The sequence below is a fragment of the Ictalurus punctatus genome, chromosome 19 (assembly GCF_001660625.3).
Source record: "Ictalurus punctatus breed USDA103 chromosome 19, Coco_2.0, whole genome shotgun sequence".
Classification (NCBI taxonomy): Eukaryota; Metazoa; Chordata; class Actinopteri; order Siluriformes; family Ictaluridae; genus Ictalurus; species Ictalurus punctatus.
The window spans coordinates 21,409,340-21,421,841 of NC_030434.2; the positions used below are offsets into that span (position 1 = coordinate 21,409,340).

At 38.4% G+C, this 12,502-nt stretch overlaps 1 protein-coding gene across 1 annotated transcript; it reads left to right on the forward strand.

Annotated features, from left to right (window-relative positions):
• Positions 1 to 959: 959 nt before the first annotated feature.
• On the forward strand, positions 960 to 4,920 carry nopchap1 (NOP protein chaperone 1). The gene is made up of 4 exons (XM_017494911.2): positions 960 to 1,110; positions 2,798 to 2,872; positions 3,004 to 3,137; positions 3,553 to 4,920. Exons 1-4 carry the CDS (start codon positions 1,041 to 1,043, stop codon positions 3,712 to 3,714), a joined length of 441 nt encoding a protein of 146 aa, XP_017350400.1. The 5' UTR covers positions 960 to 1,040; the 3' UTR covers positions 3,715 to 4,920.
• Positions 4,921 to 12,502: the final 7,582 nt, after the last annotated feature.

The following is a 12,502-nucleotide window of genomic DNA, read 5'->3' on the forward strand; positions in this document are numbered from 1 at the left end:
CACTGCTAGAGAGTGCATAAAGTAATGTTGTGTTGGGGTTTTTTTTTTGTTGCTGTAACTTTTCACCCAGAAGTTCTGCTTTAACCTGAGCAGGGAGCCTATCCTTGCAACACTAGACCCACAGCCCGGGTGGGGTGCCAGTCCATTGCCCAGCACCATGCACACCTATCTTATATAGGTCCCCAGTTTGAGCTCTAGTGTATCTAGCATAGCTAATCCACCTACCTGCGTGGTTTTGGACAGAGGGAAGAAACCTGTAAACCTGAAGGAAACCCATGAGGATACAAGGAAAACATTCAATACACTGCAACAACAACTGTAACCCGAGCTGAGAATCAAACCAGGACCCTGGAGCTGTGAGGCTGCAACACTACCTACTGTGACACCCAAATATTATATTATATTATATTATATTATATTATATTATATTTATTGATTCATATATTATGACATTTATATGTTTATATAACAATTTATACATTGTTTATTTTTCAAATTATTAATACATTTAACCGCTGGTGGTGGTCGATACTATTCATGATGTGATACTCGATACTATATCCATGATTCATGATAACATTCATAATGTTATTCATACAACTCACCGCTAGAGAGCGCACGGTGTTATTCATACAGCTCCCTGCCAGAGAGTACATGGTGTTATTCATACAGCTCACCGCCAGAGGACGCACGGTGTTATTCACCCAGCTCACCGCTAGAGGGCGCACGGTGTTATTCACACAGCTCACCGCTAGAGGGTGTACGGTGTTATTCGTACAGCTCACCGCTAGAGTGCGCACGGTGTTATTCATCGAGCTCACCGCTAGAGAGCGCACGGTGTTATTCATCCATATCACCGCTAGAGTGCGCACGGTGTTATTCATACAGCTCACCGCTAGAGGGCATACGGTGTTATTCATGCAGCTCACCGCTAGAGGTGTTATTCGTGTTTTTTCGGCGTTTCGATATTTTTTTTCACCCGGAAGTTGTTCGAGTAAACATATCGCACATGTTGCAAATAAGGAAAGTGACTGGAAAAGATGGACGTAAAGAAGAGTAACAGTCTTAAAAGTACCTCTCGGGATTTGCTGGACTGCGGGAACGGACACGGTAGCTTTATTTATTCACAAAACAGGGCGAATTGTGAATCTTTTGGTTTAAAGGTGCATATTTTCGATCGTGTAGCATTACCGGCTGGTGCAAACTAAAGCAAAAGCGATTTATTCGAGAACGACTAAAATAAAAAAAATAAATGAATAAAAAAAATCAGGCAGAATCGTAGATACGTTTTATGTGTGTAATACAGTGGTGCTTGAAAATGTGTGAACCCTTTAGAGTTTTCTTCATAAAAGTGACCTAAAACTTTTTTAAAAAATTTTACACAAGGACTAAAACTAGATCAAGAGAACCCAAATAAACAAATGAGGCAAAAATATTATACTTGGTCATTTAATTATTGAGGGAAATGATCCAATATTACATATCTGTGAGTGGTAAAAGTATGTGAACCTTTGCGTTCAGTATCTGGTGTGATCCTCTTGTGCAGTAATAACTGTAAATAAACGTTTCCGGTAACTGTCGATCAGTCCAGCACTGTTGTAACTGTCGATCAGTCCAGCACTGTTGTAACTGTCGATCAGTCCAGCACTGTTGTAACTGTCGATCAGTCCAGCACTGTTGTAACTGTCGATCAGTCCAGCACTGTTGTAACTGTTGATCAGTCCTGCTAATCGGCTTGGAGGAATTTTAACCCTCACATGAACTGCTTGCTTCAGGTTCTTCCACAACATTTCTATTGGATTAAGGTCAGGACTTTGACTTGGCCATTCCAGAGCATTCACTTTGTTCTTCTTTAAACATTCTTTGGTAGAACGATTTGTGTGTTTAGGATCGTTGTCTTGCTGCATCACCCACTTTCTCTTGAGATTCAGTTCAGATGTCCTGATATTTTCCTTTAAAATTCGCTGAAATAATTCAGAATTCATTGTTGTATAGATGATGGCAAGCCGTCCTGTGCCAAGTATAATATTTTTGTCTCGTTTGTTTAATTGGGATCTCTTTATCTACTTTGAAGGCTTGTGTGAAAATCTGGTGATGTTTTAGGTCATATTTATGCAGATGTACACTACCTGTCTCAATTTTGGAGACACTTGACTGAAATGTACCTCATGATTTTAAAAAGCTTTTGATCTGAAGGTGTGTGATTAAATGTGTGAAATCGGTGTTGTAGAGAGAAATATATTCGTGCCAACATATTCATTTCTTTCATTAGAAAACTAACATTTTATTTACAAAAAAAAATTTTTTTTTAAAAGGACGACTCGGAGCGACTGAAAAGCAGCCGATAAGAGTCCGGCGTAGGTGTGAACTGCTTTTAAAAGCATCTCAGGGAAATTCCTCAAGAAATCGGTTGAGAAAACGCAGAGAATGCTTTTCTGGACATTCTAGTCAAAAAGGATGTCTACTTTGAAGACGATAAAATATAAAATTATTTTTGATTTATTTTGGATTTTTTTTTTTTATCACAACATAATTCCCATAGTTCCATTTGTGTTAGAGAGTTTTATTTGATGACTTTATTATTATTCTATTATTATTTTTTATTTAACATGCAGTCAGATAAAGTTATAGAGCTGAAATTATTCAGAATAAATGTTGTAACGATAGTGTGATCACCACATTGACCACTTCTAGTGTACAATATGAGGCTGACATTAAAAAGCTTGGATTAATCTTTGCTTTCCCAAACAAGGGTCTACGAACCACCCTTATTATCCGCTGTTTCTTTTACTTGCAGGAATTCCTGAAAAGCTGTTACTGAAATCCAAGTGTGCGTCGTCGCTGCACACGGAGAAGGTCCTGAGAAGCAGTGGTGAGGACGTTTGGACTTTCTACAGAGTTACTGTTACACTGTTACCACCCCAGAGTGGATTATTAGCACATCCTGAAGTGTTTTATATCAACGATTATACAGTTTTCTTTGTTTAATACCGTGTGTGTTAGTTCTAGACAGGGTCCAGGGTTTCCTGCCTCAGATGGCCCGGGCTAATGAGACGTTAAGGCAGCAGATGGAGACCCTTCCTGCAGGTCACTTTGACATCGAGAGTGTTGAGGAAGCAGATCGCATCATTGAGATGGTAAGACCTGGTCACTTGGTTTCTGGAGTGAAACCAGTCTCCTGACCTAGTTTGTGACAAATGTAAGCATGTGTCAGAATTCAGTGTTTATATTTGTGTGGACTTGGTGGTTAGGGCGCTGTGCTGACGAGTGATATAAGAGGGAGACCCCGATAATTACTGCAATTCGAATTTGGCATGTGTACTCTGTATGCGCACCTAAAAGATTTAAGATTGAAGTGCTTAGATGTATGTGGGAAAGTGTCAAGAAAAAATGTCTGGAGAAGTCTTTTAAAATGTATTGCTTTCATAAGACGTACTACTGATTTGTGCTTGTCAGAGTTATCCCTGTACATATCCTGCTAACCATGCTCACTCTTTTTGTGTGTGTGCGCGCGTGCGTGTGCGTGCGTGGGTGTTTGTGTTTCCTAAATAGGATGTTGCTCTGGTGGAGCTGGAGGACTCGGACAGCAGTGAGGAAGAGGAGTTATCCGAGGAGAGCTCAGATGAAGAGACTGCCAGTGTTGAAACACTTAAATTACCTGGCAACCGAAAGAGAAAAGCCAACATTGAGGTGCTAGAGAAAGACAGAGAATGAAGGGACACGTCTCCTCATGGCAAATGCAACACCACTTTACGTTACCCCTCTCACGTACGCACACAGGGGGTCTGGGAATTATCGCTCCTCTAAGCAGAGGACTCTTGAGCTACTGTAAATACGGACCTGAAATAGAAGAGCATAATTCTCGGCTTGTACATTGAGTGATGGACATGAGGTTGAAGTGCTGAGGATTTTTACTTAGCATGGAAAATACAGCCTTTGTTCTGTTTGCATGAATATATTCTGATGTCTGTATGAGAGAAAGACCTAATCTCAGGTTACGTAGACATACAGTGAGTTGCAGCAACAAGGGTTAGATTAAAGCAAGTTTAGAGCTAATTAGGGATTTGTTGATCTACATTTTACATTCTGAACATGGGAAAACACTGATTAAAACCTTCATGTTGGATTCTGTCCATCAGGATAAATTTATCAGTATAAAATGTCTGGTACTCTTGTGATTGTTGATTTAGCAACAAATAAACACGTTTCCTTAAGATGTTCTGTGCAGCCATTTTTAAAATTTAAACCTGTCCAGCTGCTAGATTTAAACAAATCAACTCAATTTAAAGTATTAAAGGATTAATGTTGCTGCAATCTTACTCTATAACTAATAGCTTACTGTATAACTAATATCAGGATCCATGTCTTATTGTCTGTCAAACTTAAGGTGCAACAGGTGCATCACAAAAAATTTGAATATCGTAGAAAAGTTTTTTTTTTTTTCTTCTGTAATTTAATTCAAAAAGTGGAACTTTCATATATCCTAGATACATTACACATAAAGTGAAATTTCAAGCCTCTTTTGTTTTAAATCTTGATGATTACGGCTTACAGCTCACGGAAATTAAAAAAAAAAAATCCCGTATCTGAAAATATTAGAATAAAGAATTTTTAATACAGAGGTGTCGGCCTGAGAGGCAGGGGCGGATTAAGTCATTTTTGGGCCTACGGCAAACACAGGCATGGGGCCCTCCACATCCCTTGTTCTCCCCATTTGTCCTTATTGTCGTAATCCTTTTTTTTTTTTTTATCTAATAAAGACCTACTTGTAACGTCTCTTCACACAGCAAAGATGTCTAGACGTATGGGATTGCATCTGCAAAAAACACAAAACATTCAGTTTAACAAATACACTCAGTCACCCACTGTAAAAACCTATTTTCATTTAAAAAAAAATAAATAAAGATCTCTGTACGGTAATATTAATTGTCATCATTTACCTTGTTAAAGTTTAGATTTTGGGTGTAGCCAGGATATTTTGCTTCTCCAACCTACATTGACTCTGCTAGCCCACAAGTTCAAACTATAAAATTGATTAAAAGATCTATCTTACACTTCAGATAAGTAAAACAGCCGAACTCACGAAGACTGGATTCAGACGAAGCAGGTTTATCTAGCTTTAACCACTCATACACAGTTCTCTTTTGGTACATCCAATCACAATCTTCCACACATATCCCGAGTACATAATTTCCCATTATCTTGAAGAGAAATTAGGTTTAGTTTAGAACTGCTCTAAATTTCCTTTATCTCTTCCTACAGTCCATTATCATTTTTGACGGTTATACAGTTGAACATTCTAATATGCTTATCTGTACAGTACAGTTGTTACTCTTTTTAGTTGGCTGTCTCGTCCGTTCTTGCTCCTCGTCTGACCCTTGATAAGGTCAGACTTGTGCTTGTATCTTATTCCTTATATTTTATGCGCTCTTCTGACTTAGACATATGGTCAAGCATCAGCCCTGGGCCTTCCACGACGGTTGATGCGCACAAACCCACTTTCCCACTTTTCTCCAGGTGTTCCTCTCTTTTGCACCTACATGCATTGCAAACTTCACGATGGCCTTTATGTTAATAATTATAATGTGCCCAGCACACATACTGTGAAACTTTATTCTGTAAAAGCAAAGAGTAATGTTTCTTTTTGATTAGTGTTAAATGTTAATAATCAAAATTTCCTCTGTGTGTGTGTGTGTGAGAGAACTTTTCATCTGCGCCTGGGTACTTTCCTCTTCAACAGTCCCATCTGTCAGAATTTCCTTATTCTCGTGCTGGTGTGCTCTTACACAACCACCACACTGTCTAGTGTCAAAAACCAGCTGTCTTTAGGTTTTAAGATTTCACTTGACTCAGTATTAATTCTCTATATTTTATTCATTAGTTTATATACTTTTATATCTTATTTTATCCCAAATTTCCTACACTCTCTCTCTCTATCACTCTCTCACATAGACATGCTCTTTCAAATATACACTTTCGCATCCACATACACTCTCTCTCTGTCTCTCTCTCTCATGTGTATACATATGTATATCTCCTCCTCATTCCCTCATAAAGCTCTGTTGACCTGCTCCCAAGAGAAACCCTGAACTATGCAGACATGATCATAGGTGAGTTTAATGTCACATGATGATAGTGTGTTATTCAGACATGGATTCATGTTAAAAAATAAAGTTTCATTCCTGATTCAGGAGTTGTACAGCTGAGTGGTGGAGCTCTCCTACACTGCACCCAGATGATGCCCCCTGACTAGCTAACATGCTGTCTTGATTGTTTTATATTCTTTTTCACTTTTTTTATATTCAGTTTTATATTCTTTATTTTGTTCTTCTGTTTCTGTTTGTCTGTTTTACAAATATGACTTCATGTATGTTCAGTGCTACTTCAAATAAATATCCTTAAATAACATTTATGTTTCTGTGTGTGTTATATTTTTATGCTAGTAAGTGGTGTTAAAAATGGGTCTAACCATCAACGAGCCGGTGTGTTATGATGGGGCGTGTTGTGGGCCGGGTGTGGTGGTCTGCTCTGGGGCAGAAAGTCCACGGCCACTTTTTGGGCCTAGTCTGCCCCGATGGCACTGTAGCCATGGACCTTAACTTTTATTTTTTCGTGTCAGTGAGACTTTGTGAAAAAATGTCAACACCACGTGTAATATCTGTAAATCTTTGCCAGAGCTTTTAACTATCTCCCTCTAAAAATTCCTATTCACCTCTCTGTTTTTGACTTTTTTTTTTAAAGGATATGGGTTGTTTAAAAAACGTATAACTGCTCCATTTATTTTTTCACATGGTGCTTGTTGGGTCTCTTCCCAATTCCACCACTGTCCAGTACACTTGCTTGATGCTGATTGATGGCATTTTCTAATGACATGTAACTGAGATGTCGGAGATGTGCACGTCTCCTGTAAAAGCTGCAATTACCCATAAACACCCTCTCAACCCTCATGCATGTGTGTGCATCTTCACAGAAGTACATATCAGCTATAAATCATCACAATTATCCCTAATTCCTCTACCTGAATGTCCAAATAGTTTTTTGTTAACCAAAGCTTCTATTTAACCAAACATCCTGGGATGACCAGATTCAGACGCAAACCTGACTGTCATTGTTGGGAAACTGCTGTGGTGTAAAAGGAATAAAACACTCGAGGATGTGCTGTTATAGGAAAATCTTCTACTGTTAACAGTAACTCAGCTTCATCATAGCATCCCATTGTTGGTTATTTTCTATAATAACATGCTTCCCAGATCATCACCTTTATTTGCAGGCTGCAAAAAGAAATGGGCTTTTCTACAATACAGACAGGAAGCACTGTTCATATTCACTGTGGAAACTCTGAGAAAGCTGAAATTACTCATCGAGTACAAATCTTAAAAATGACGGTCATTTTCATGATTTGTAACTAGTCAGCAATGATGTACTTGTTAACATTCAAACATACAAACCCATGATTTTGGCTTAATTAGGAGTGGAATACAATTCGCCAGCCATTGCGAAGAATTCACACCTTATTGGTTATATCTGTTGGACTATGTGAAGCCGTGTTGATCTAAGCTCCAGGCCATGGTAACGCTCACAGATGATGAAATATTTAGCTAAACAATAAATTATTCCATCCGAGGATTTTGGAATGCCTCCTGCTACAGGATTTTGGGTACAGAATGGGCACTGTTTCCCCAGGGGCTCATTCAGAGGCTTAGAAATATGGCTATGATCCTAAAAATGAAAATAAAACATGTGCATGTTAATGTTTCAGAATACTGTGCTCCTCTGGGTCAGACAAAAAAAAAAAAAAAAAAATTATCGCAAAGAATTTCTCATGTCTGAACAAAATCCAGTTTCCCTTAGAATTTCTTTATTATGTGAATCCACTAAACAGATCCATGAGGAATCATTCCGTTTCAGTACCTTTTATACATACACATATATAGTGTGTCTTTTTGATATATTCCCTATTCCCTGGATTTTTTACCTTGAATGATGACTGTGGTAACTGATGCAGGTTTTAGAGTTAAATGCTATGCTTACTGACCTTTCTCAACTGTTCTATTTTGAATAATACATTCCATACACACATCATTGTTGCAATGTGTTTATTTATTTACACTACACATGATGTATGACATGGTGCTCCATTTTTAAAAAGCCTTTACAATAATGTACAATGTCTTTCAGTGTTTTATGTCTTTTACACCATGTTTGAACTTTAACACACCAAATACTTTGGAATATTTCCATCCAACCCATAGGCAAAATGTGTAATGTTTGTTTGTAATCTCAGTTTATCATCCACAGAGGAAGTTAAACCTGCAGTTATTCGTGCAATTATCCAGCCGATCATGTAACAGTAGCACAATGAATAAAATGATGCAGATACATGACAAGAGCTTCAGTTATGCTTTTCAGAAATTTCTGAATAGCCAGACTGGTTCGAGTTGACAGAAAGGCAATGGCAACTCAAACAGCTACCCTTTACTATACAACCATGGTGAACAGAAACGCATCTGAGAAAGCACAACATGTTGACTCTTTAGGCAGATGAGCTACAACACCAGAAAACCACATTGGGTCCCACTCCTATCAGCCACGAACAGGAATCTGAGGCTATAGTGGGCGTAGACTCGCTGAAACAGGACAGTCGAAGATCGGAAAAATATTACACGCGCTTATGATAATCGGATTCTGCTGTGACATGCAGATGATAGGATTTGGCGTTCAGCATCAAAAGCATGAATCCATGAACCCAATGTGCATTGTGTCATCAGTTTAGGCTGGTGGTGTAGGTGTAATAGTGTGGAGAATTTTTTTCTTGCATACGTTGCACCCCTTAATTCCAATCAAGAGGCCACGGTTTACCTTCCTGTAATGCCATGATAATACACCATGTCACAAAGTCGTCTCAAACTGAAACCATGAACATGACAATGAGCTCAGGTTACTTCAATATGGTCACCAAATCTGAATCCAGTAGAGCATCTTCAGGATTGGTAGAAGAGGAGATTCGCAGCCTGAATGTGCAGCTGATAAATCTGCAGCAATTATGTAAAGCAATCATGTTAAAATCTCAAATCATGTCAAAATTGGGGCCAGTATTAGTATGGTGCTACTAATAAAGTTGATGGTGAGTGTATTGGAAGATTTACTGTTGCTTAGAAAAATAAATAAATAAATAAATGTTTTGTCTTGTTAATTGACATAGAGCAAAATTATTATTTTTTCACTCTGCCTGCTAGGAATTTCTGCTTATATATTGAGCAATATAGGGACCTCTGCAGGCTAATCCCTGAGGAGATGTACAAGCAGATTTAATGCTTCAGTTTTTCCAAATTTCTAAAGTACTTTCCACAACATTCCGATGACATAAATCAGGCTTTAGATAACAGCTATGGAACATGATGTGGGCTAATTCAACTAGGTACAGCTTGAAAACCCACTCTGCTTAGCCTGTTATTATTATATAATCATGCAGCTGAAATGATCCAATAATTTGAAGGTTTCTGGAGCAGACTTCACCTCATTCCTAATTGTGTTTACTCAGCAACAGGCAATGCACAGGTTTTGGTTTAATCTTATTTGGAATATGAAATGAAACTTTAGACATGCAATACTCTTAATGCACAATTCACTCCTTCCAAAGCTCCTAATGCTCTCCAGATTTTTCCACATACTAAAAGAGGAATATCGCAAACTGGGCCCTTGGTCTGGAGTCTTTAAAGTGTCAGGAGTGCAGGAAGGTCTCACAGGTGTTTTTTTTTTGTATGCTGACTGGTTTAATGTGGAACAAGGAAACCTCAGCATGTGAGAAAGGAACTTTTAACAGGATTTGACTCCTGAAGAACAGACTCAAATGCAGGAATGCTGAGAATATAAACTCCAGATTTTATAAAGAAGCTTCATGATGCATGGTCAATTCATACACCTCCAAATCATCACAAATTTGTTAAACATTCTAACATCAACTTTCATCACACACACCACTGATGAATACACATCAATATGAATCTAAACACTTGTCGTTTGTTTAATTTATATCTTTATTTGGAAGAATACACCAAACTCTCTAAAGAGCTATTTCTGAGCACTGGGCCAAACATGGAGTGTTGCTTTTCGAGCATGAGTTATGTTTGATGAAGGTTGAAGAGCTCATCAGCTCCTTATTTGTGATATTTAATGAATGTTTACTGCTTTTGCACCATTATGTGCTCACACAAAATGTCCATTTTTGTTGCACCTCTCAGAATTTTCCATCAACCACGAACACCACAACAAAAACAATAAAACTGCCGCCTCAGTCCAACTGTTCCTGTCAATTGGAGAAGTTCAAACACACTGAGTGACATAAATTTTATCCTTTGTTAATGTTTGTGGTTATTTTTGTGAAGCGCTTTGCAAAAATGGCTCCCTTCATTTGGTGAAAGTATGGTACAGTAACTCTAAATCACATGAGCGGTTGTGGAAATGTGTCAAATTATTGAAAAATTTTCAAATACAATTTAACCTTCAGCTGAAGTAAAATCTAGCTAAGTGTAACTTTCGTACAGTGACACATTTGGTAGGAAGATGTGATATGCCACAGTCAGAGGACTTGTTGTACCAAATTTCATTCAATTAATCACCAGATATTTAAGCCTCCTAGAAAACAATAGAAGCAAAGAAGAGATGAAACAACAAAACTTTTTCTTTTCTAAGGGCGATACTGATACTGAAACCAATTTGATATTTTCTTCTTTAAAAGAAATAGAATCTTTTATAAATCTTTTAGAAATAGAAAAGAAGAGTCATAGCAGGCATTGAAGGTTTCTGTGAGTGATTAGGCATGAAATGCACACAACATGTTTGCTCTAGAGCATGAAGGTTTCTTTGGTCCAGCGTTTGGGATGTGCTATGCTCTGGGATAAACAGGGGCTCAATTCTGTCAGTTTAAGGGGGGCCTCGAGTCACTCCCACCTCAAACACGTCACTCCTGAGTCCCGTTTATAAATCCCCTCGTCTCAGACACACAGCAGGTACGGCCGGTGCACGGCTGCTGCTCATACCCGAGTCAAAATTTGACAGAAGGCTGACACGATGCTGGTGAAGAGGTATGTGATGGATGCTGTAAGTATACATACACTTCTACAAGAAGTGGTAACGACATTACTAAATACTCTCAGTACGTGTTTTAAAAACCCTGAATGATGGACAGATATCTGACATCTGAACATATCGCAGTTAAGATTGTACAAACTCAGAAAAAATGCTACTAAACTCTACAATTCTTTGTCACTGCAGTGGTTGCCTTATCTTTTGTATCTTTAAAATACCTGAAAATGTGGATATAATGTGCAATTTAAAAAAATATTTTTGGAGTAAAGTTTTAAAGGTACACTACATGCACCTTTCTTGTTAAAAGATACATACTAAAGGTACCAATGATGTATGTTTGAAGATGTACGCTTGATGGTACCACCGCAGCAACAAGGATAGGTACAGTTTAGTACCTCTTTTCCCTGAGAACGTGAAGTTAAGGTTGCAAAGTTGAATTTTTTTTAATTTTTTTTTTTAGGTTTGATTTTAACATTGATATTTGGTTACATAGCAAATAGTATTTCTTTTATTTCTGAGTGTAATGTCTATTTCTATTCATCATCATCATCATCATCATCATTCATATTATATTCTGACACACACATAGAGTAGCATACTGTGCAAAAAGTCTAAGAAATGAAGAAAATCTGGAAAATGATGCTGCTTCTAAATATACTGAATTTAAAAGGTGTTAAATATGCAAAATAAATACTATAAAAAGCAATAAGTGGTGCAAACTTCTCTCTCTCTCTCTCTGTGTGTGTGTGTGTGTGTGTGTGTGTGTGTGTGTGTGTGTGTGTGTGTGTGTGTGTGTGTGTGTGTGTGTTCAACTCCTCCTGTGTGTTTAGGTATCTGGAGAACTGAACATCAAATCAGACATGGCTGATGGCTGATATCAACAAGAATCATCTGAATTTTAAATAATCTACCAATCTTTCATCTACCTGATAACCTCCAGTGTTCCGATCCCGCCGGCAGATGGCGCTGTGGCAACAACGTGCACTAGCGGCTTGAGAGTGCGTACATGCACGTGATTGAAGTGCATGTGATTGACGTGCACGTGATTGATGCTAAAACTATGTCTAGTGTTGCCAGCTGTCAGCAATTAAGAGACTGGTTACTTAAACCCCTGGCGTTTCTGCGTACATCGCGCGACATTAAAGTATTGACGAGACGAGACGAGACGAGACGAGACGAGACGAGACGAGACGAGACGAGACGAGACGAGACGAGACGAGACGAGACGAGACGAGACGAGACGAGACGAGACGAGACCTGAATGATTAATGGTGCCAGGTTGTGATGTTGCCATGCTCTGTCTGTTTTCCTGTTCCTTAGCTTCTGTCATAGTTAAGAGTGTTTATGCCCTATCATAGTTAAGTGTTTGTGCCATGTCAAAGTCAAGAGTGTTTGTCATGCCAGAGTTAAGAGT